The 26,024-nt window shown below is 52.5% G+C and overlaps 1 protein-coding gene across 1 annotated transcript in view; it reads right to left on the bottom strand.

Moving 5' to 3' along the window:
- Positions 1-26,024, bottom strand: part of ASIC5 (acid sensing ion channel subunit family member 5) — a 593,203-nt gene that overhangs the window by 529,891 nt on the left and 37,288 nt on the right. Inside the window, exon 2 of the mRNA XM_069630322.1 lies at positions 22,183-22,489. Within this exon, the coding sequence (XP_069486423.1) occupies positions 22,183-22,489 (307 nt within the window). The remainder of the gene's footprint in view (positions 1-22,182; positions 22,490-26,024) is intronic.

Genomic DNA, 26,024 nt, shown 5'->3' on the forward strand with positions numbered 1-26,024 from the left:
GTCGGGCTGTGCAGGCGTTGAGCCCATGGAGGTTTTTTTTTTGGCTCAGCATCATCGCATGTGGATGTTGAGCAGCACCCTGTACCTCCCCCGTCCTGGGTGCCTCCCCTCCCCCGCGGGTCGTATGTGGCCATTTTTGATTTTTGTTTTAGTTTAGTTAGTTAAGTTTCTGTTTGATAGTTAGTTCAATTAGGTAATGTAGGTTTTCCATTGTTAGTGTAATTAGTTAATAGTTGATTTAGTTTAAAATTGCTAGTCTATTGTGCTTTCATGTGACGGTGCGGTGCTTTGTGGCTTTTGAAGGCATCCACTGTCTGTTCCAGCTGGGCCCTTCAGGCTTGTCTTGTGTATGTGTTTGCTGCTTGGGGTCCTTGACTCACATATGCCACTCCTGCCTCCCTTATCCATGGGCTCGCAGGGATGGTTCGGTGTTACAGAATATTACACAAGGGCTTTGGACTGTCATATCTGTGGCATGTCTGGTGCTGTGTGACTTGTGTTGATACCCCTAGTGGGGATGATTTTGGTGTTATTGTCCACTCTTCAGCTTTTGCTAGATGGGGTGTGGCATGATTAATGTGTACATTGATTGCTATGCATTGTGTAGTATGTTTCATATCTTTCCTGTGCACGTGCTTGTTGCAATTCATGCTGTAGATAGTGTTCCACACTTTGGATGTGAAAGACGGACTGATGGTGTGATTTGTGATATGACTCTCTGACATGGTCAAGTAATGAGATGCCTGATGACACACACACAGATGACTTTGAAGCATTAATCATGTGTTTCATGCCCTTTCTGCAGGGGGATGAGCCTCCAGAGCACCTTTGCCAGCAGACATGGCCCATTGGACGACGGAATTCTGGACCCGTTTGTTGGTGCCCACATGCACATGTGTGCACAAGCAGAGGCACCGGGATTGCAGACCCACATCCTAGAACTGCTGACATGTTCCAAGGAACTCCAGGCAAGGTGAGCATCACAGGGGGGCCACGACACAGCAAAGCTTGCACCAGGCGAGTTGCACATGCAGGCTTAGTCACAGCACTGAGGGTGAGCTTAGACGAATATTGGTGTTGAAGCACACAATGCAGCTCAGATGTGTTGGTGGACTGATGGCTGTTGATAGTAGGGTTGTCTGGGACACATGCAGGGGCAGTGGCACATACCCTCCGGTACACCAAGGTCCATTGAGGCACTTGTATCAACCATGTAGCCTTCCGAGACATGGAAAGGGGCAGCTCACAGGGACATACAGCAAGGGACATACTCGGGTGCAGTGCATGTCTTTTCCATGTACTTTATGATAAATGCACTGCCAACTTTGTTTCGGTCATGGTGGTACGCAACTTGCTCTGAAGTCATGGCTTGCTATATGGGTCTGTCTGCTTACCCAGGGAACATTGCATGTTGTGTGAATTGTGACACATTGGTGTTCCATTTGCCACGCACCCACCAGCGGCTGACTTACTGCATTGACTGTGTATGACCCGTCACAGGGGTGATGTTATATATGGGTACGAAGCATCAACACCAGATTGTCCGTTTGTAGAGTAGTTTGTTGCTATGGGGCATGTTTGGTGTTGTGTTTTGTGTAATTGGCACGTACAGGTTGTTGGCTGTGGCTCTCTTTGCAGCATTGCAGTGCTCCTGTAACCGGACCTGAGAGTGCTCAGGCAGGAGGCCAGCACTCAAAACCAGAGCTAAGTGTCTTGTCTTTTTTTTCAAACTGTTCTGCATAGGCTTGCTGGGGAATGTACTAATGCATGGATGTATGTGTGGTTCAATTTGGTATGTTTTTTCTCCCTAATCACCCGTGATCCTATGCAATTTTGAACCCTGTACCCTCTACCCAGTGTTCCTGCTTCCCGTACCTATCCAAGCAACGTTCCCTGACCCTCTTTCCCCGCTGGGGTTGCGGATGCCTGTGTAAGCCCCGAACTTGCAGGCGCCAAAACCCTAAAGGGGGTGGTTGGTTTGTACCACTCCTGAGCCTGGACTACAGAAGGCCATGACAATGATGTCCAAGTTTGTTTGGATTGTGTATGTGTTCATGCAGGTAGTACATTTTCGTGCATTCCCTAGTTTCATGTGTCATTCCTCCTCCCCTCTCCTACCACTCATTCCAGTCATCCAGTGTGTCAACACCTGTCCCGACTGCATATCCCTGAACCTCTTTCCCCACCAGGGTCTTAGGGGCCTGTGTGAGTTTGACCTTGCAGGCACCCGGGACATGGTGGGGGTGGTTGTTTCGTGACACTCCCGCGCCTGTACAGGGGACCTGTGACAGTACACATCCGTTCATGGTGCATCATCCTATGTCATGTACCACACATGTTTCACATCCTGTCGTGACATTGTTTTGCTGTGCTACCTTGGTTGTTGCATCATTGTGGTAGTACTTGGCCTTTGTGAGGTACTGCTACGTCAGGTCATCTACTGGAGGGTGTTCTGGTTCGTTTTTCTGGCTTGGATTTTGTGATTTTGGACATTGATTCTGAGGGTGCAGGCACCTTTTTACACACAAGGTGGGAGATGGTGACGAAGGGTAAAGGTGATCCTGTGGCCAGGTGGAATTGAGGTTTGAAGGCTCCATGACCCAGGTGCAGTTGTTCAGTGGGTCATGGTCATTTGTGAGGGAGGGGGGTTGTTGTTGATAGTTGCCTTGCCCTGCAGTGTGATGGGAACTCTGACATTGTAATGGTGGTATCCTATGTACATGTTGTGTTCTGCTGATCAATGCCTGTTCATGTGTTGTGTTTTCCTTTCAGGTGCGAGGGGATAGTTGTGGTTTGACATGCTGGGGTGTACACATGGTGAATGTTCACATGTGATGTGTAGAGAACACTAATGGTCACTTGAGTGCACATGCATATGTGGAGTGCATGTCCTTGCAGAACCACACACTTGCACTCTGATGCACTACATGTACTCCCACCCTTGCATATCCACGTGTACACTGTTTGCCTTCTGGTGACCACTGTGTCCCTGCAGCACATGTTCTGTGACTGATTATGGATCCTGTACATGCCTAATTTGCTGTTTGATGTGGTCTGTCACTTAGATGTGATGCTCAGGGTGTGCATCACACACAATGGCTGTTCACTGTGCTGTGCGCTGAGCAGTGTGTTGCAGGAGTAGGACACTGCACACATGAGCTGCAGTGTTGATTTTGCAATGCACAATGTGCATGTAGACAGGCATTCATTGTTATGTTACGTCTACGACTCTTGTAATGCATTTGGAAATGACTTATTTTGGGTGGGAGATTTTGTTGGTCTGTCATTTCATCTGATTCCGGGTCAGGCATCATTGTCTGATGCGACTGTACATTTAGGACATGGCAATGTGTTCCTTATCGTTACTGTGTTGGTGTATGGGTATTGCTTGCCATGTCATGTTGTGGTTTGGGAGGGTTTGAGTGACATGACAGTGATGGCCATGGCCTGTTTTGCAGGTGTGTGTGATGCACACCTTGCATGTCAGGGTCATCCGCTTCTCAGAGCAACTAGCTGGGGGTAGATCTCTCTCCGGGGCAGGGCCCTCCCTCTGGAACAGCCTTCCTGCCTGACTTGAACTTGAGGGGAACCATCTCCAGTTCTGGAAGCACCTCAAGACCTTCCTCTTTGCTTCTGCTTTCTCTCTGCCTCTCCCTTGCAGAATTCTTCACTGGAACTGCACTGGAGCTGCAACTGGGCCACTCTCACCAACCTCGGTCCCTGGCCCAGCCACTCTCCACTTGCACTGCCTCCCTGGCAACCCCTGCACTGCGGTACTGTCTCTCTATCACTACAGCCCACCCTTGCCAGCACTTGTCTGCACTTACCTTTGTAGTTGCCACCAGCCGACCTATGTATTTTTTTTTGGGCTACTTCCCCTGTACTGCACCCCCCCCCTTCCCCTTGCACTTTTCCCTTCCCCCTACCCCTGCACTTGCACAATCTCAATGACACCTGGCCTAGTAGTACCGTTGTCTGTCTTCGCTTGTTCCCCCCTCCCTGCCTCATCGCACCTTGAAATACTTGTGTATAGGTCATATCATGTCATATGTCATATGTGTGCCTTTTGGTCACACAGGATACCTTGTGTTTAAGTAGCTAGGGATGCAGACGATGTGGCACTTCCATGGCAACTATCTCAGGGTGGTAGGGTTGTGACAGTTGACTGTCTCTTTGTCATCATCAATTGTCACCTGGTATGTGCCAGGCCTGTGTGCACTCCGCAGGGGTGGGAGTTTAGGTGAAAAATGTGGCCACAAGCTGGGTCCGGGCTTCCTCGCCACGTGCCCTGTCCCCTCCCATGGGCAGCGCCTGTGCCTGTGGTTGGGGATGTGGGGGCACCACCATGTCCACCGAGACGCCCTGCCGTGTTGCAACATTGTGCAGGACACATGCTGCCACAATGATCCTGCACACTACTGGTGGTGCATAGAGAAGTTGCCCACCAGAGCGGTCAAGGGAGCGGAAATGTGACTTGAGCACTCCGAATGTGCGCTCCACTATGCCCCTGGTTGCAATATGGGCGGCGTTGTATCTTACCTGGGGTGGTGTGGTGGGGTTCCGGATTGGCGTCATCATGTGGTTGCTCAGAGGGTAGGCACTGTCCCCTGGGGAGGTGATAATAGGGTTTGGATATGTGTCTGTGTGTGACTTGCATGCATGTGCAAGGGCATTTGTACTGACCTAGGAGCCATGTGTCGCCATGCTGCCCAGCTTCCAGGGCCCGGCTCAGGGCGGACATTCTGTATATGAAACTGTCATGGGTGGAGCCAGGATAGTTTGAATAGACAGAGGTGATGATTCCCTTTGCATCGCATACCACCTGTACATTGATGGAATGCCAGTGCTTGCGGTTTCGGTAGATGTGCTCAGTGGCCCTAGGTGGACGTAGGGCCACATGGGTGCGGGTGCAATCTATGGCACCAAGCACTTTGGGGAAGTGTGCCACCCTGAAAAAATCCAGGACAACGGCTTGCCTTTCTGCGGGTGTTCTGGGCATGCATATGTGCCTGCGGACTGAGGGGCGCGCTGTCATGATTGCCAGTACCTGGTGTAGGCAGCATGACTGCGTGGCCTGTGAGACCCCCCTCACTATGGCAGTGGTCCGCTGAAATGACCCAGTGGCCAAAAAATGCAGGACATTGAGCAGCTTCTCCAAGGGGCTCAATGCTTGGGAGCAAAGGGTGGGGGATGTAAGGCCATCTTCCCACTCCCTGACCAGGTCTAGGATGATATGGGGTGGAAACCTATACCTGCCATAGACCTGGTCGTCAGGCATCCCAAAAAGGCTTGTCCGTGGTGCGGAAATGCGTGCCCTGGCTATTCTCCTCCTCCTGCGGTGTCCCACGATCAGTGCTGCGACAAATGGGGCATTCATCGTAGCTGTATATACGCGTTTGTTGTTTGCGCGCACTTTTATGCTGTGCGCGGGGACGCTTCCGCCTGCCTTCGTGTGACGGACGCGTTGATGCCTGTGCACGTCTTTTGCCATGCGCGGGTTTCCCGTATTCGGATACGTGGTAAAACTGTACGTCCGAGTGTCATTGCGTGTGATCGGAGGGGAGTGAGCGTACACGCGATTGGCCTGGGTACGTGTGTTTTGGGGTGCGCGGGAAGTTCCACACGCGATTAGCCTGGGTACGTGTGTTCTGGGGTGCGCGGGAACTTTCACACGCGATTGGTGAAAATCCACGTGTGTTCTGTCATCACGTGCAAGGAGGGAAACACCCGCGCGTGTCACGTCACAGATGCGCTCACGCGCTAAGAGCCTTTGGTCCAATGAAATCGCATATGCGTGCTGCCGTGCATACGCGCTAAGGCCCTTTCCTCGAATTACACACAGACGTGCAGGATTTTCACGTGCCAAATCACTCCGTATCCAGCTGGCCACGCGTAAGCACACGGAAGAACACGCTCCTGCCCAGAAGGCTGAACTACTGCCCCCCAGAGTCCCGAGCACGCTCCCACCTGCCATCTGCTGCTGCCTGACTGCCTGCTGGCCACGTGCCCTGCCATTTGCTGCCTGCACATCAGCCAGGGGTGCTGTTGCTGTGACCACCCCTGCTGGAACCGAAGACTCCCGACTGGGATTCCATCGCTCCACAGCCCAGCCCCAGGACCCAGTTGCCCACCCACTCCTGCCTCTGGGGTTGTCATGTCGGGGCAAACACCATCTGACACCACTGACAACCCTCGGCCAGAGAGGCAGAGGGGCACCAGCTTCAGTGCCACCGAAGTTGGTGTCCTGGTGGAGCAAGTCCTGGGGCAGTATGATGCCCTCTTCGGAAGTTCCCGCGCCGACAAGGAAGGACAGACTAGGATCTGGACTGACATTGTGACTGCCATCAACGTGGAGGGGGTGGCAGTCCGCGACTTACAACATGTCAAGAAGCGCTGGGAGGACTTCAGGTCCAGGACCCTGAACAAGGCCCGGCGCCTCTTGAAGGCAGCGGATGCCAAGGGGCGCCGGGGCCACTTGTCGGAAGAACAGATGAGGGTCCTGGAACGCATATCCCCAGCGCTCCACGTCCAGGTCCTTGAGAGGCAGACCGGTCTGGAGTCGAGCGGTAAGTGTACATGCATCCTGATTGTGAGATGTGCGTGTGGTGATTTTTCAGTAGTGTGCATGTTGCACATCTGTTTGTATGGGGTCGAGTATGGGTGGGGGTGTACAGGTCCGTGGGGCTAACACATGCGAGGGCTGGAATGTGTGAGACATGGATGGTGCTTGTGTGTGTAGGCTTGCATGCCAAATGCAGTTGTGTGGGCACACATGTTTGGATGAATGTGTATGTAAGTAGACATGTCCGTGATGTCACGCATGTATGTTGTTTTCAGCTGCATGTATCAGCACTGTGTACATGTGCATGTGTGTGTATTTGACAAGGGTGCAACAATGATGCAACATGGATGCATGTGACAGCAGTATGTGGAAGCCTGATCGGCAGATGTGACATGGATGCCCATCGGAACACTGCGACACTTGGCAGAGGTGTACACATGCATGCAAGTGTGGTGGTGTGTGTACATGTGTGTGCACTTCCTGTGTTGCATGTGATGTCTGGCTCACCTTTGCCTGCTCATGCTGTTGTATGTGTATGGATGGTGCTGGCAGTTGCGATATGGCTGTGGTATGGCTCATGTGTGCGAGTTGAAATGACATGTGTGTTGTGGATTGTGATGACATGTCAGAGGTTTGCCAATGCCACTCATGTACAACTGTCATGTGTGTATGTGTCCATTGTATAGTGCCCTGATGCCTGTGTTTTATTTTTCCCTGTCTGCAGCGTCAACTGATGAAGAGGGCGGAGAAGGTGCTGTGGAGCACAGCGGCGGGGATCCCACCGCCAGCCGGAGACGCAAGGCCCGGCTCCCCTCCCATGTTGTCATCTCGTCGGGGAGTGAGGAGTCCGGTGCCGCGTCCCAGGCCACAGCTGCCGGGGGGAGGTCGAAGTGGCGGAGGTTTGAGTTGGACTCCTCGGCAGCAGAAGGGGCAGCTGGGACCCCACAGGGCCCAACGGGGGAAGATGGCACGGAGTCATCCAGGTTGGTGGGGGGTTTGGTGGAGGAGGAGGCCGTGCAAGCAACAGAGACGGGGTCTGGAGGTGGGGATCCCACTGGTGCTAGTGGTGCAGTGCAGGACCAGGGACAGGAGACAGCACAGGCCGCCGCGGAGGTGCCTGTGTGCAATCCTCTCCCTGATCCTGTCCCTGCATCATCTTGCACCAGCAGGGATGCCTACGTCCAGACCCATTTTCAGGCAGGAGATGAGCTCACGTCAACTGGCCTTCCTCTGCCTGCGGACGTGGCTATCCGGGTCCGGGTTGAGCCTGTTCTGAATGGTGTGGCGTTGCGTCAACGGGCCATGCGGGGTGACCTGCAGTCTTTTCATGAGGAGACTGCACGTCATCTCGAATGGCTCGTTGACCGCGTCAGCCTACTGGGACAGGTCACCCAGGCCGGATTCCTCCGTATGATGGGGCTTGCTACGACCCCCTCCTCAACTGAACCCCCTACACGCCAGTCGTCCTCCGTGCCATCTTCCCACCCATCAGTCACCTGGGTGCCCTGTGGAGCTGCCTCTGACGGTGCGCCAAGGCTGGTGGACGAGGCATCCCTGCCACAGTCGGGAGTCGGACGTCCAGCAGGGGTGGCCACATCAATGACTGCACCCCAGCCGGCGGAGGATGTGCAGGCAGCAGGAGGCAGTGCACGGGCAGAGGCACAGCAGCAGCAGCAACATGGTGGGAGCCATGAAGGCTCGGGGCCTTCAACATCGGAGGGGCAGGCATCGGCCGGAGGGCAGGAGGACCCAGGACAGGGAGTGTCTTCCGTGTGGCAGCGGTTGGGCCACGCCAAAGATGCGGAGCGGCAGCGGGCGGAAGAGGCACGGCTCATAATGTTCAGGGCGGAGAACTCCATGCGGAGGGCCCTGAGGCGGGCCGAGTGCCTCGAGGCAATCCGCAGGGGTTTGGAGGTGGACACGTTGACGGCCCTGCGGACCCTCGGGGCCATGGAGGAGGACCGCCTCCGGGACATTGAGCAGGAGTTCGATGATGCCCTGGCCCGGGACATCCACAAGTGAGCCGTCAAACTAGCCCGCTGCCCTTGTACATAGTTATGTAGGTAGTGTTAGGTTTCATTTTTTTTGGGATTTATTTTGGACCTTTCGGACATTGGCCACATTTTTGTATATAGTTTATTTTATTAGTTAGTGTAGTTAGATAGGTTTCCTTCCTTTTGTTGGGATGATGGACCCTGGCTTGTTTGTATGTATATAGTTCACTGTTGGATTGTATTTTTCTTTCACATTTTAACCATGGAGCAATGGCTTTCTTTTTTATTTCCCATTGGATTTTGTTTTGTGGACAGTGACTTTGGACACCATTACTTCGGATTTTGATTTTTGGTTTTGCTTTTTTTCACGGACATGCTTCTTTTCATTTTTGTACATTCACATTTCTGTTTCTTTATTTTTGATTCTATTTATATTTCCTTTAATACATATTTTTTAGTGAACTTCAATGTGTGGTATCTCATTGGTTTCATGCATTTCATGATATGGGTTTTGAGATTCACTGACACCCATTGGGTGTATGTGAGGGAAATGTGTTGGTTTCGGAACTTGCAATTGGTGTTCTGTCATGTAATTGCCAATTATGAGTGGGTGGATGCAATACTTGGGTGGGTGTTTTGCATTTGGAGGCTGACCATAGGGACCAGGGATCTAGATCGTGATGACATGTTGGCTGGGGAACATGAGTTGGACATGGGTGGGGGCCTGCTGGCAGGTGCCCCACAGTGCTGGGGGGTGGGGGTGCAGGGGTACATGAGTTGGACAACAGTGGGGGCCTGCTGGCAGGTGCCCCACAGTGCTGGGGGGTGGGGGTGCAGGGGTACATGAGTTGGACATGAGTGGGGGCCTGCTGACAGGTGCCCCACAGTGCTGGGGGGTGGGGGTGCAGGGGCACATGAGTTGGACATGGGTGGGGGCCTGCTGGCAGGTGCCCCACAGTGCTGGGGGGTGGCGGTGCAGGGGAACATGAATTGGACATGGGTGGGGGCCTGGTGGCGGGTGCCCCTGCACTGCTGGGGGGTGGGGATGGTGGGGAACATGAGTTGGACATGGGTGGGGGCCTGCTGGCAGGTGCCCCACAGTGCTGGGGGGTGGGGGTGGTGGGGAACATGAGTTGGACATGGGTGGGGGCCTGCTGGCAGGTGCCCCACAGTGCTGGGGGGTGGGGGGGGGTGGGAGACATGGGTGGGGGCCTGCTGGCAGGTGCCCCACAGTGCTGGGGGGTGGCGGTGCAGGGGAACATGAGTTGGACATGGGTGGGGGCCTGGTGGCTGGTGCCCCTGCACTGCTGGGGGGTGGGGGTGGTGTGGAACATGAGTTGGACATGGGTGGGGGCCTGCTGGCAGGTGCCCCACAGTGCTGGGGGGTGGGGGTGGTGGGGAACATGAGTTGGACATGGGTGAGGGCCTGCTGGCAGGTGCCCCACAGTGCTGGGGGGTGGGGGGGATGGAGACATGGGTGGGGGCCTGCTGGCAGGTGCCCCACAATGCTGGGGGGTGTGGGGGTGTGGAACATGAGTTGGACATGGGTGGGGGCCTGCTGGCAGGTGCCCCACAGTGCTGGGGGGTGGAGGTGGTGGGGAACATGAGTTGGACATGGGTGGGGGCCTGCTGGCAGGTGCCCCACAGTGCTGGGGGGTGGGGGTGGTGGGGAACATGAGTTGGACATGGGTGGGGGCCTGCTGGCAGGTGCCCCACAGTGCTGGGGGGTGGGGGTGGTGGGGAACATGAGTTGGACATGGGTGGGGGCCTGCTGGCAGGTGCCCCACAGTGCTGGGGGGTGGGGGGTGGGAGACATGGGTGGGGGCCTGGTGGAGGGTGACCCTGCACTGCTGGGGGTGGGGGTGCTGGGAGACATGGGTGGGGGCCTGGTGGTGGGGGCCCCTGCACTGCTGGGGGGTGGGGGTGCTGGGAGACATGGGGGGGGGCTGGTGGTGGGTGCCCCACAGTGCTGGGGGGTGGAGGGGTGGGAGACATGGGTGGGAGCCTGCTGGCAGGTGCCCCACAGTGCTGGGGGATGGGGGTGGTGGGGAACATGAGTTGGACATGGGTGGGGGCCTGCTGGCAGGTGCCCCACAGTGCTGGGGGGTGGGGGGGTGGGAGACATGGGTGGGAGCCTGGTGGAGGGTGACCCTGCACTGCTGGGGGGTGGGGGTGGTGGGAGACATCAGTGGGGGCCTGGTGGAGGCTGCCCCTGGTGGCTGGGGGGTGGGGGTGCTGGGAGACATGGGTGGGGGCCTGGTGGTGGGTGCCCCTGCACTGCTGGGGGGTGGGGGTGCTGGGAGACATGGGTGGGGGCCTGGTGGAGGGTGACCCTGCACTGCTGGGGGGTGGGGGTGCTGGGAGACATGGGTGGGGGCCTGGTGGTGGGTGCCCCTGCACTGCTGGGGGGTGGGGGTGCTGGGAGACATGGGTGGGGGCCTGGTGGTGGGTGCCCCACAGTGCTGGGGGTGGGGGGGTGGGAGACATGGGTGGGGGCCTGCTGGCAGGTGCCCCGCAGTGCTGGGGGGTGGGAGACATGGGTGGGGGCCTGCTGGCAGGTGCCCCACAGTGCTGGGGGGTGGGGGGTGGGAGACATGGGTGGGGGCCTGGTGGTGGGTGCCCCACAGTGCTGGGGGGTGGGGGGGTGGGAGACATGGGTGGGGGCCTGCTGGCAGGCGCCCCACAGTGCTGGGGGGTGGGGGTGGTGGGAGACATGGGTGGGGGCCTGCTGGCAGGTGCCCCACACTGCTGGGGGGTGGGGGTGGTGGGGAACATGAGTTGGACATGGGTGGGGGCCTGCTGGAAGGTGCCCCACAGTGCTGGGGGGTGTTAGACATGGGTGGGGGCCTGCTGGCAGGTGCCCCACAGTGCTGGGGGGTGGAGGGGGTGGGGAACATGAGTTGGACATGGGTGGGGGCCTGCTGGCAGGTGCCCCACAGTGCTGGGGGGTGGGGGTGGTGGGGAACATGAGTTGGACATGGGTGGGGGCCTGCTGGCAGGTGCCCCACAGTGCTGGGGGGTGGGGGTGGTGGGGAACATGAGTTGGACATGGGTGGGGGCCTGCTGGCAGGTGCCCCACAGTGCTGGGGTGTGGGGGGGTGGGGAACATGAGTTGGACATGGGTGGGGGCCTGCTGGCAGGTGCCCCACAGTGCTGGGGGGTGGGGGGTGGGAGACATGAGTGGGGGCCTGGTGGAGGGTGACCCTGCCCTGCTGGGGGGTGGGGGGGTGGGAGACATGGGTGGGGGCCTGGTGGAGGGTGACCCTGCACTGCTGGGGGGTGGGGGTGGTGGGAAACATGAGTGGGGGCCTGGTGGAGGCTGCCCCTGGTGGCTGGGGGGTGGGGGTGCTGGGAGACATGGGTGGGGGCCTGGTGGTGGGTGCCCCTGCACTGCTGGGGGGTGGGGGTGCTGGGAGACATGGGTGGGGGCCTGGTGGTGGGTGCCCCACAGTGCTGGGGGTGGGGGGGGTGGGAGACATGGGTGGGGGCCTGCTGGCAGGTGCCCCACAGTGCTGGGGGTGGGGGGGTGGGAGACATGGGTGGGGGCCTGCTGGCAGGTGCCCCACAGTGCTGGGGGGTGGGGGGTTGGGAGACATGGGTGGGGGCCTGGTGGTGGGTGCCCCACAGTGCTGGGGGTTGGGGGGGTGGGAGACATGGGTGGGGGCCTGCTGGCAGGTGCCCCACAGTGCTGGGGGGTGGGGGTGTTGGGAGACATGGGTGGGGGCCTGGTGGTGGGTGCCCCACAGTGCTGGGGGGTGGGGGGTGGGAGACATGGGTGGGGGCCTGCTGGCAGGTGCCCCACAGTGCTGGGGGGTGGGGGGGGGTGGGAGACATGGGTGGGGGCCTGCTGGCAGGTGCCCCACAGTGCTGGGGGGTGGGGGGGTGGGGAACATGAGTTGGACATGGGTGGGGGCCTGCTTGAAGGTGCCCCACAGTGCTGGGGGGTGGGGGGTGTTAGACATGGGTGGGGGCCTGCTGGCAGGTGCCCCACAGTTCTGGGGGGTGGGGGGGTGGGGAACATGAGTTGCACATGGGTGGGGGCCTGCTGGCAGGTGCCCTACAGTGCTGGGGGGTGGGGGTGGTGGGGAACATGAGTTGGACATGGGTGGGGGCCTGCTGGCAGGTGCCCCACAGTGCTGGCGGATGGGGGTGGTTGGGAACATGAGTTGGACATGGGTGGGGGCCTGCTGGCAGGTGCCCCACAGTGCTGGGGGGTGGGGGGGTGGGGAACATGAGTTGGACATGGGTGGGGGCCTGCTGGCAGGTGCCCCACAGGGCTGGGGGGTGGTGGGGTGGGAGACATGAGTGGGGGCCTGGTGGAGGGTGACCCTGCACTGCTGGGGGTGGGGGGGTGGGAGACATGGGTGGGGGCCTGGTGGAGGGTGACCCTGCACTGCTGGGGGGTGGGGGTGGTGGGAGACATGAGTGGGGGCCTGGTGGAGGCTGCCCCTGGTGGCTGGGGGGTGGGGGTGCTGGGAGACATGGGTGGGGGCCTGGTGGTGGGTGCCCCTGCACTGCTGGGGGGTGGGGGTGCAGGGGTACATGACTTGGACATGAGTGGGGGCCTGCTGGCAGGTGCCCCAAAGTGCTGGGTGGTGTGGGGGTGGGAGACATGGGTGGGGGCCTGCTGGCAGGTGTCCCACAGTGCTGGGTGGTGGGGGTGCAGGGGAACATGAGTTGGACATGGGTGGGGGCCTGGTGGCGGGTGCCCCTGCACTGCTGGGGGGTGGGGGTGTTGGGAGACATGGGTGGGGGCCTGGTGGAGGGTGCCCCTGGTGGCTGGGGGTGCAGGGGGACATGCGTTGGTGGGCAGTAGTGCAAGTTGACATGTGGGTTGGCTGGGGGGCATGGCCATGGTGGATGGGGTGCCTGCAGGACATGTGCAGGGTAGGCCCCTGTGGTGTGAGCCACCTGCAGGGGCCGTGGAGGGTGTAGAGGGAACACCGGGGAGGACCCACACGTGCAATTCACATGTGGTGCTCCCCGAGAACCCATGTAATACACGTACCCTGATGAGATCGCGTGTGGAACTTCCTGCGCACCCCTGTAATACACGTACCCTGATGGAATTGCGTGTGGAACTTCCCACGCACCCCTGGAAAACATGTACCCTGCTGATGTTGCGTGTGATACTTCCCCTGCACCCCGAAATACACGTACCCTGATGAGATCGCGTGTGGAACTTCCCGCGCACCCCTGTAATACACGTACCCTGATGGAATCGCGTGTGGAACTTCCCGTGCACCCCCAAAACACATGTACCCCGCTCAATCGCGTATGTAACTTCCTGCGCACCCCCGAAATACACGTACCCCGCTCAATTGCGTGTTTAACTTCCTGCGCACCCCCGAAATACACGTACCCCACTCAATCGCGTGTGTAACTTCCCGCGCACCCCCGAAATACACGTACCCCGCTCAATCGCGTGTGTAACTTCCCGCGCACCCCCGAAATACACGTACCCTGCTCAATCGCGTGTGTAACTTCCCGCACACCCCCAAAATACACGTACCCCGCTCAATCGCGTGTGTAACTTCCCGCGCACTCCCGAAATACACGTACCCCGCTCAATCGCGTGTGTAACTTCCCGCGCACCCCCAAAATACACGTACCCCGCTCAATCGCGTGTGGAACTTCCCGCGCACCCCTGGAATACACGTACCCTGCTGATGTTGCGTGTAATACTTCCCCCGCACCCTGAAATACACGTACCCTGATGAGATCGCGTGTGGAACTTCCCGCGCACCCCCGAAATACACGTACCCCGCTCAATCGCGTGTGTAACTTCCCGCGCACCCCCGAAATACACGTACCCCGCTCAATCGCGTGTGTAACTTCCCGCTCACCCCTGAAATACACGTACCCCGCTCAATCGCGTGTGTAACTTCCCGCGCACCCCCGAAATACACGTACCCCACTCAATCGCGTGTGTAACTTCCCGCGCACCCCCGTAATACACGTGCCCCGCTCGCACAGGCCCAATTGCTGTATGTTGCCACTTTTGTAATGCGCAGGGACGCTACCACCTGCCTTCGTGTGGCGGACGTGTTTCGGCTTGTGCGTGTCTTTGGCTGTGTGTGGCTTTGCCCTATTCGATTCCATGAATACGCGTGGTTCGAGTGCGTGTGGGCGTTCCGTCTGCTTCCCTGCAGTACATCCCCAGTTACGCCCTTATTTTCGCTCGTTGTTTCCCATTCCGCGCGTTACGCCCAGTGTTCCGCCCACTTTCTGGTGTATGCTCCGAGGTTGTGCGCTTTCACTGTGCGTGTCGCGCACGCCTTTCGGGATGTTGCAGTGACTTGTGCGCCATGCACGGGTTTGGCGCACATCCCGAGGTAAACACACGCAGGGACTTCCACGAATCGCACGCGTGCGCGTTCGCCTGTTTTTTTGCGCTTGCGCCTGCTTGCGCCTGCTTGCGCCAAGATTTTCGGCGCACGTTTGTTCCATGAATCGGCCCCTAAGTGTTTTAGTGCACATTTGGCATGTTCACATGTTTAATGAACATGTCAGCTTTGACATTTAAAGTGTCACCGGGTGCTACTAAACAGGACTTTAACTTTAGGAGACTGTTTTCAACTCCATTGCATATTTTCCTTCACCGATAATACTAGATTAATTAGATGAGATGTGTTAATAAACACCTGTATGATGCAAATGTTTGTCCTTAGTGCCAATAGTGCTTTTAAAAGGGAACCCACATGACAAACTGTTATACGGTTTCTGCATGTGCCCATTTCCGACTGTGCATACGTTTATGTTAGCTACTGTGTCGAGTAACATATGTCGACATGGCAATTACATATGCCCAGCAGAGTCTAACCATGTGATGTCTGTTCAAATATGCTCTCAACAGATGGCAAACCCGTGGGGGTACAAAGCCACAAGCACCAGTTCTTAAATCAGAGTGCTGTCTAAATGAGAAACTGTTTAGCAGATCTTTCATGGCAGAATCAATTTAATATTGCTCCTAAAATGTCAAAGAAATCTGGGAGATCTCCACTAGCTGATGGGAATCTAATAAACTGCATAAAGAAAATGCCTCAATGGAGCTATATTTGATATGTGACCAAGACAATAAAAACTAATGAAAGGTTGTAGTGTTAACCGAGGGATTGCTGGCAACAAAAGACATATTTGTAGTAAACAAATAAGGCAGAGTTAGCTATACATGTAATTAACCATTATCAGTTTGCAACAGAGTAACAATACTTTACTCCCCGACAAAAATGTAAAAAGAAATCACCTTTTTCCTACACAGGAAAACACTATTTAGTCTGAATGTAATTTTAGCCGCTAATGTGCAGTGAATATGTCCCAAGTCAAGATTTCTCATTTGTCCTCCTCCAGATATTAAATATATTTGTTATTTGTTATTTGTATTAAAATGCCTTTTTTACCTGTATTAAAATGACAAACCACTGTTTTGGACATATTTATTGAGCAGATGGCACAAGGCTTACTGGCAATAGAAAATAATAAGGAAGGTGTATTCACTAAGAAATTACCAGTTTTTTGTTAGAGCATTTGAATGTTGACACATTGCAGAAAATGCAGTGGTGGCGGCTCTAATGCCTGGCACAAGCTTTTTGTCCCAATATTTCAATATTTCTCCTTTGTCGATCATGGTTTTCAGCAGAGCATGTCACCCTCACTAAGTGGATGTTCTAATAGCAAAAGTTCCCCCTTCGCAGGCCACTAACACGTAGTAATGCCCCTTACTCCACTAAACAAGTATACAGTGTCTGTATCGAATATATTATATAGAAAGAACATTATCGAGTATTTTATAATGAAAATGTTTATAGAGAATGCATTTAGGGGTGGGGTAAAGGGTTAAATATTTTTGGGAAATAGTTGGGCTGGGTTTTTAGGTGTGGGAAATGGGGGATTGCAGTCTCTGTAAAAATGTTTGTTATAAAATATTCAATATATGTTCATTCTTTATAACATATTTCGGTATAAAGACATATAACCAAGTTAACGCTGGTATCAGGGAATATGGATGTCTTTTGGGGTATGGTATTATTCATCATCATAGGTTTATTTGGATCACAAATAATCTGTTTAACACACAATCCAAAATTATGCATAACACAATAAAACCAATTAAAAGAGTCATTGGAATAATACGACAAAATGAAATCATAATTGCAGTTTCCTAACTCTCAATGCGCTTTTGAAGTAGGACAATAATGCCCAAGCTACTAACAGTTCTTCAACTAGCAACAAATATAGTAAAGCAGAGTGACGTTTGTAGCATTTAGTACTGGCACAATACTTTGGTTTCTAATATGACAATACGCTGGACAAAGCAGAACAAAATGTAAAATGTCTTCCCGAGAATGGTCACATAATGGGCAGTTTAACTCTTTGGAAAATCCACGGCAATGTACTGTATCAGCTCTGAGCATGAGGATGATTAACCGGGCCTTGTAATGACCCATCTGTCTGATCTCAAATTGACAAAAGTAAGATAGGCCTGCATAAGACCAGCCCTACTTATTCGAGCTATTTGCCGGTTAACCCTAACCTGCAATCCCTGCGTTTCACGCTGAGCTTTAGAGAATGTTACAACACGTTTCTTATAGAAATTTCTCTCCTGAGCACTCAAAAGATTTTCTGGGGGAAATAGGACAAGAGCATTCATTTGTCAAAGGAGGGGAATTTTGCAATGGCCTTCCTCCTCCATAATGTTTCCCAAAATATAGTGAGTTAGGGACGCCCTGTCATTGGCTCATAGGCTGAGTCAAAATAGCACCAGAACAAATGACCAGTCTTCCTCGATTGAACTCAGACCCACCTCTGTGTGTACAGCATATGAGGGAGCGGACAGAGGGAGACCCAGAAGACCTTTGAGGAATTTGTGTTCCTAGTTTGTAGCTCAGATAGATTCTCAAAGCCCCAAAGAGGGGTGCCATAATTACTAGAAGCCGTTGTCCTAGCCTTATAGATTTCCAAAATCACATTCTGGGGTGGTCCTTGGCACACAGCCATAGATCAAGGCAGTCCTTCCAGTGATTGTACCCATCTTAATGATTTGCCTACTTATATGTGCCTGGCCCGCATGTTACGGGGTGAAGCGGATGCCAAGATAGTCAAAGTCATAAACACGGGGTATCACTGAGCCACCACTGACCATGGGACACATCTGAATAGACTTCCTCCCGTACCCACATGCCATTACTGCTGACTTTGATGAATTGATCTTTAAATCTAGGGAATTCATAAACCTGGTATATTCCACTATCAGTTTCTGAAGGGCATTATTTGTCTTGGCAATGAGGACAGTGTCACCCGCCTATGCTAGCAAAGGGAGAGCCTGTTTACCCACCTTTGCAAAATCTGCTCCAGTGTTAACCATGCAGAGGGTAAAAAGGACCGGGGCCAGCACACAGCCCTGACGAACCCCCAAATTGAATTCGAAAAAAGGATGTGCATTGACACTTGTCACCAAATCTTACACAGGCCTGAATCCCGTTATGCACCAATCAAAGTACATGGATCAGTACCTTGGGTCAATTTAAGGACCTGCGCATGGCCCACAACTGTGCCCGATTTACCTTGTCGAAGGCAGTGCTCTTGTCCATAAAAGCCAAATAAATATTCCCTCCACGATAGTATTATTGTTTAAAAATGAATATACAATAAGAAATCTGTTTGAATAATAATTTCTCCTACCAATGGCAGCGGTTTGATTCAACTCAGTGGAGCGTTTGCAAAATAATTGCGAACACAAAATTCATACATTTTCCATGAAAATTTGTGCTATTGATTGATTGATTGATATTTTATTTCTATCGTGCTCGTACACAAGTGTTTCAGAGCGCGACAAGGCAAGGCAGGGGAACAGGGGAGAATAAAACAGCGATCTTACTAGGCCCAGTGAAATTGAGAACGCGCAAGTGCATGGGAGAGGGGGAGGGGAAAAGTGCATGGAAGGGGGGAGAGGTGGAAAGTGCGAAGCAGAGGAGAAACAGATAAACAACAATAAATAAATAATAAAGGCAACAAACAGTGGTAATGCAGCCAGCAATTTGCAAGTGATAGGTTTAAGGCAGCAGACAGGGTAGGTCTGATAAGTGCAGGAAGAAAAAAGGGGGGCTGTATGGGTACAGATAAAGACCCAGTGCAAGGGGTGGCCCGGAGGCAGTGCAGGAGGGTGGCAGGATGAGCAGGTGCCTGGGCCCAAAAGACAGAGGGTGGCCAGGTGCATGGTGCGAACAGAAAACAGATCAGCAGGGGAGAGGGGGAGCGAAGGCAGAAGAAAAGAGGAAGGTCTTGAGGTGCTTCCGGAACCGGAGATGGTTCTCATCAAGTTGTAGAGTGGCAGGGAGGCTGTTCCAGAGGGAGGCCCCAGCCGAAGACAGAGATCTACCCCCAGCTCGTTTCTTAGAAAAACGACTGACCCTGAGTAAGTTGGAGGTAGAAGAGCAAAGAGCACAAGAGGGGAGGTATTTGCGGAGGGATAGCTGAAGGTATTTTGAACCAGGCCCCAGAAAGCCTTGTGGACAATGCAGAGGGTTTTGAATTTAATCCTTGCATCCACTGGGAGCCAGTGGAGAGATTTCAGAGCTGGAGAGATACGATCCCAGGGCTTGAGGCCAAGGACAAGTCTCGCAGTCCTGTTCTGGATTAGTTTCAGAGGGCAGAGAGTAGAGGCAGGTAGATTTAGAAAGAGACTGTTACAATAGTCCAAGCTAGAGAGAACCAGAGCTTGAGATGCCATGAGCTTCTGGGGAAGGAGAGGAAAGGCAGAGTACCTCTGAGGAGGTGCAGTTGGAAATTTGACTTTTTAGAGACCTCAGAGATGTGGGCGGAAAAGGAAAGGGTGGAGTCAAAGATGACCATGAGCTTCTTAGCCTCGCAGGTGAGGGTAGGAGGAGGGCCAAGGGAGGCCGGCCAGAGAGTGAGGGGAAAGGATGGTGAAGGTGTGGCGATGAGGAGGATCTCCGTCTTGCTGGAATTCAGATAAAGATCATTGGCGGCACACCAATCTTGAATGGCAGTTAGGCAATCAGAGATGAGAGAGGGAGAGGAGGTGGCAGAGGGAAGCTTGAAAATGAGTTGAGTGTCATCAGCGTAGCACTGGAAATTTGAGCAGAAAATGGCAATGCAGTGGGCGAGAGTTGCCAGATATTGGTTGAAAAGCCAGGGCGAGAGGTTAGACCCCTGGGGAACACCACAGGTAGAGAGGAAGATAGATGAAAGGAAGGACCCAAGTTGGACGTGGGAGGGTCGATCTCAGAGGAAAGAGGTCAGCCAGGCCAGAGCCTGATCAGTGATATCCAGGTTTTCACAGAGACGGTTGAGCAGGATGGTATGGTTGACCGTGTCGAAGGCAGAAGAGAGATCGAGGAGGATGAGGACAGATGGAATGTTAGAGTCAAGGTTGGTGTGCAGATCTTCACGGATGTTTAGGAGAGCCGTTTCCGTGCTTCTGACAGCTCTGAAGCCAGACTGGTGGTCATGGAGACAGCCAACAGAATTGGAATGAAGGTTAAGCTGAGAGATGGCCAACTTTTCCAGGAGTTTGCCAAGAAAGGGAGTAATGGAAATTGGGTGATAGTTAGCTGGACAAGAAGGATCAGCTCTGGGTTTCTTGAGAAGAGGATGCACAAAGGAGTGCTTCAGAGGGGAGAGGAAGGATCCAGAGGCAAAGGAGAGGTTGCAAAAATCAACAAGGGCCACAGCGAGGGTGTCAATGTGGTCCTTGATGGTTTTAGAGGAACAGGGATGAACCTGTTTTGAAGAGGCTTTCATAGATCGGACTTGTCTAGCAACCTCGTCAGGGGTGAAAAGAGGAAAGGACGAGAAGGATGGTGGGAGGGTGGCTAAAGGGGGGTCAGCAAGCACAGATGGAGAGGGAAGAGGAGGAGTGTGGGGGGAGAGGGTGGACAGGATGTCCTGGGTTTTTTAAATGAAGTGAGAGGCAAGGGCATTGCAAAGAGCCTGGGAGGCAACAGGAGGGGTAAAGACTGCAGCAGGGTTGGCCAGCTCCTTGCAGATTTTAAAGAGTTTGGCCGAGTTGTTAGGTGCCGCAGAGACATGAGCTTGAATGTGGACTCTCTTCTTGGTGAGGACAGAGAGTCGGTATTGCCTTTGTAGCAGGCGACAGGCCAGTTTGTCAGAGGATGAACAGGAAGTCCCTCATTTCCTCTCAGCTGCCCTACACTTACGTTTAAGTGTAGCTAGGTCAGAGTCATACCAGGAATTGCACTTGGCTTTGGACTTCAAACGGATCCTCATGACAGGGGCAAGGGCATCAAGCGTATCAGAAATTGAAGAGTAGAGCAGAGACAGGGCTGTATCAGGATGAGAGACAGCCAAAGGTGGAGGTGGGGAGAGAAAGTGACGGCAAAAGCTTCAACTGACACACGCTTCATGGGCCGGATGTCCGAGAAGGTATGAATATCTCAATAGGATGCTGTTGAATTGCATGCAGTGTTTAGATAATAAATCGCCCGAGGGCGCTCCAGTCACAAAAATGACATTCATCAACCTCTTGAAATACTTAGGAATGCACAAAAATGTGCGGTCAGGTAGGGTAAAACATAAATATGTGTCATACAAAAGAATGCCACCACAGCGTCGACACACCTTCCCCCTCCGCCAGGCCACACACATTTATGATAGTTTAGATTGTACAAACATTTTACAAATTTACAACTATGCATTTATCGCAACATAAATTAACTAGATTAGAAACGTTAAGAACATATATATGGCAGGAGATGTAAGTGCCGCATAGTTGGACAACATTATTGCAGCAGCTGTGCAAGCTGCGTCCTGTGCAAATGCTTGAGAAGAATCCTTGAAAGTGTGTGAAATTCATGAAGCGAAAGTAGGGCAAAATGAAGTTCTCATACACATCTCGTAGCACTGCAGGGGTCAAGTCCTAAGAAAAAGTGGGGGGACTCATTAACATACGCGATTGGATGTGACATCACCAGAAATTAGCAATCAAGGTGAAACCTGCACATTTCATTCAATTGGGTTTGCATAATCATACAAATTCCAGAGGGCAAATGGGCATCTGACTTTCATTAAATGAACATATACAAAAAAACCGAGAGGGTATTTTCGTCTAATAGGGTTTGACAATGTTAAAACGTGTGCACGTTTTAAACCCCAAGAATCAATGGCAATGTGTTTATTTGGATTTATTTATTTGGATTTATAGGCAATGCTGTGCCTAGAGAGTTCAGTCCTGAAATTTCACATTTCACAGTTAGTTGTTCATTTTTTTTTACCAGGTTATATGGTGTGGTGAAGTGCCCTAGATGTGAACTTGGCGACCACGGTTCGAATCCCCAGGTCGCTCTTAAAATCATAATTTCGAAAACGACAGCAAAACGTGTTTTACACACGGCCTCTAAAATCCACTGGGGGAAGATGTCCTCCCTCTGAAAAAAGTGGGTGGGTGCCGTCCACCCATGCGAATCCTAGACTTTAGCCCTCTCTAGAGATGGCATGTGGCCCACAGCAAAGACGACATATTTTCATGACAACCCTTTCAATATCGAGTGTTTGTGCTGGGCAAAACATGAACTTCAGCTTTCAGCATTCTTGAAAGTTAAGTCACATATAGGTATCCATTTGCATCCCTAACAATACCATTGTTACCTGTTTAGATTGCAAAAGGTCACAGCCGGGAACTCGATGTTTTCCACGTACTGCACGGTCACTGACGTCGTGGTGGGCCAGCTGAGGTAATTTATGAAGCGCGTGCAGATCTGCCAGGTGACAATGATGACCGACCCAATGACCACGAGCGTCCACAGCGTCCTGTGGATCTTGCTCCGTTTTCTAACGAGGTTGTGCATACCATGAAAAGAGGTGGAATTGGCAAACTCGTAGTCATAGCGATCACGCTCCTCCAGCGGTGGCCGAGTGTGTCTTAGAAAGAAGAGCTTGAATTTCCGAAGCAATCCTTTGAAGCACAAAAAGAAAAAAAATACTTATTACACGTTGCAGGTTGGTTATACTTTTCCCTGCTTGATTACAGGACACTGAATACAGTACACAGCACAACGAAAATTTAGATCATTCATAATATATAGAATGAATACACATCTAAGGCTCCCAAATACAATACAACATGTCATGAAATCGTATTACACAAATAATCACTAGTAATAATAAAGTTATATGGAAAAACATTTATCTGAGAACAATATTCGGATTAAGCTAGCAGCTATGTGGTCACACACACTAAGCCTCCGTACTACCAACCTCAGCTTGTGTATAGTGAGAGCAGTTGATCCACGGACATTGGTAAATGTAAGCATGGTGCAGTGGTAACTGATTTTATAGAGAAATGTGCTCTCCTTGTTGAACTGTGCTAAATGGTTAGATAGAAGAGAGGTTTTGCTTTGGTGACGTTGTGTTTATGTGAGATGTGTGATATCTTGAGTTTGATGAGATAGATCGTCTTTTAACTGATTATCTCTGTTGTGTTATTATTCGGCTCCTGAGCAGTGGAAAACATTTGGCTCAGGGGGTTGGAGCCTAGTGCTCAGCAGTGTGAATGTGGGGTTCGGGCGGGGCGGGAGGGCGGGGGAGGTTGGAGGGCTGTGTTGAGAGTTTGAAAGTACGTGTGAGCATTTACAGCGTTTGAAGGAAGACTGAGAGGTGAGTGCCTGCTGAAGGGGTTCAATTGTAAAGTGTTTGATTTAAGTGTTGGTGACTTGTATATGTTTTGGTCAGTATCTGTGTGCAGGTTTATGGTGTCAGTGGGGAGGGTGTGTTTATATGACCAGTCAATGGGGTCTGTTCTAAGAAGAAGAGAGTGGAGCGGGCAGAGATTACTAATACAAGTTTCTTGCCAATGCATTGGCTGTGTGTTACAAGTGATTTCAGTTTTAGGAGTGTGTTGTGCATTGTGAACCGTGTCTTCAAAATCTTGTCAGTTTAGTTACCTGCAAGACTGAAGTGTGTCTGTGTGTGTAAGGGTGTTGTGGGGGCTTTGGATTTAGCATTTTATCTGAAAATGTTTGGTTTAAGCCAGTAATGTGAGAACAAGACGGAAGACATGTTTTTTTTCTGGACTAGAGTTATATATTGGATCGGGAGATTTGAAAGGCCCACTTGAGTACGCATGTGGTGTGCACCTGGTTCAGCTGTTGTATATTGTAGCCATTTGGAATGAACATATTGAAGGAAGCAAAATAAGTGGGCACCACTGAGATATCGATCCACTTGTTATTGGTGTGTTAAACTGGTTTTTAGAAGCAAGTCTTTTTAAAAAATAATTCTTTCTGAAGGAGCAGGCTGTCAAAAGGTTTGGAGACACCCAAACCAGAGGAACAATTGAAGCAGGAGACAAGGTAATATACCAAGTCATACAGTCGCTCTCTGGTATCCCAATCCGGGTAGAAGTTTCTTAAAAAATAGCTGCAGGATGTACTGAGTTATAGAGGTGAAATGGGAGGGCAAAGCAGTGCAGAACCTGGGAAGGAAGGGGAGAAGTGGAAAATGCAGTTGGAATGGCGAGTTCCTTGCAGATTTTCAAAAATTCTGTGTTGGTAGTGGCTCCAAAGATGCAGACTTGGATGTGGGCGTTCTTCCTGGAGCAGATGGAGAAACGATGTTGACTTGGGAGCAGGTGACAAGCCAGTTTGTCAAAGGATGAACCCGAGGTTTACCACTTCCATTCAGCAACTATTTTCAGAGAAGCTACATGAGGGTCATACCAGCCATTGCACTTGGAAGCAGGTTTCAGGCAGTTCCTCATGACCGGGTCAAGGATTTCAAGGGTGTTGTAGATGGAGAGATGCAAGTTAGCAAGGACAGAGTCAGAGGTAGAGTCATAAGCAGTGCTGGGAGGGGGGATGAAAGTGGAGGCAAAGGCAGCAACTGACACTCGCTTCATCAGTCAAATGACGGTGAAGGAGGCTGGCAGTGCGGGTGGTGGTTCAGATAGAGAATCAAGGGGGACCAAGCGGGAAGAGAGGAGAGAGTGGTCAGAACAAGAAAGAGGGGTAGTGGTCAGGTTAAAAATAGGGATGTGTCCACAGAAGAAGGCATCCAGAGTATGTCTGACTGAGGGGGTCGGACTGGAGAGAAGAATAGTGAGAGAGAGGTGTTAAGATGGATTTCTGAACTCTGTCCTGGAGGGGCAGGGGTTCAGAAGGCCAGCCTAGTTTCTTGGAACAGGGTAACCTCTGGAAAAGCCAGACCAATCAGGGTAGCGATTGCGGCAGTCAAGACTAGGTCTCAAGAGGGGTGAGGGTGACTGAAAGCCCGCAATGAGCACACAAAGCAAGGACACTTACAAATTACTCCAAGCAGGTGTTATATTATAAATATAGACACATTTATTACAAGGCCTTTGTAACATTGTCCGTATCGAGAAATCACAATAAAACTCAAGTAAACCCACACATACCAAACCAATACAATATATATACAAATACAAACGAGTCTAACGAGTTAGACGCACGAAATGTGTAGACCACCGAGATGGGGAGGAAAACAGGCAGTGCGAATAATAATTAGACCCAGTCCGCCTTCAGAGGCACCTAACTAAAAGGAAGTCCAAGCCCTACGAAGAGTGGAGCCTTGTGCTCAAAAGTACCTGCACACGCTAGTGCCAATGGGCAAAAAGGGGAGTCTCTTCGAGGGAATAAGGCAGTGTAGTTCGGTGAACAAATGAAGATGAACAGAGCTCCGTGACTCAAGCGCAGCCTCCACTGTAGGCAGAAGCAGAGCGCGAGTACGGAAAGGCGTGCTGTTAGACACAGCGGGGAAAAGCTAAGGGCTCCTGCAGGAGGGCGACCAGTTCCTAGCGATGCTTCTCACCGGTCCCCGATGCAAGCAGACCCAGGCTTCTCCACGTCAGTTTCAGTGCTGGCAGGTTCAGATACGAGCAGGGGACGTCTCGGCGTCGTGTAGATTCTGCAGCAGCAGAAGTTGAGTTGAGGATGTCCCAAACGCAGTGAACCTGCACAGTTTGTTACCACAGCAGGGCAACGGAGCGGCCGTGTGTATTTCAGCCCAATGTACACTACTCACTTCAGACCTGGGAATGCCAAGTGTACGAATTGTGTGAGAGTGACAAGGACTCGTAATACAACACAACCTGACGGCGGTTACAGAGCAAGACTCCTGGCTAGGCTGGTCAGTCTGCTGGATGGCCCAGAGACACTTCTGAAGGCTTACGTGCAGGAGATGGTGAAGATGCCGAGAATAGTTGTTCCCACTATTCCAAGGGTCGAAGTACCAGTACAGGCCTTCTCGTTCGATCAGAGGTAGAAAGGGTTTCACAAAGCGACAGCAGTGCAGAGGAGCAGTCCTTCAGCGGGTCACCAGCGATTCCTCGGTTCAGCCTCTTGGTTGCAGGATACTTGGCTTCTGTAGTCCTTTGTTCGTGAGAACTCAGGAGATCGACATGGTAGTGGTGTTTCCAGCCCCCTCTTATCCACGGTTCCCTTCACGCCAAAACGGAGGGGACCCAATGGGAGATC

This window comes from Ambystoma mexicanum, chromosome 6q (genome assembly GCF_040938575.1).
Source record: "Ambystoma mexicanum isolate Mex_15411 chromosome 6q, UKY_AmexF1_1, whole genome shotgun sequence".
In the NCBI taxonomy this organism is placed as follows: Eukaryota; Metazoa; Chordata; class Amphibia; order Caudata; family Ambystomatidae; genus Ambystoma; species Ambystoma mexicanum.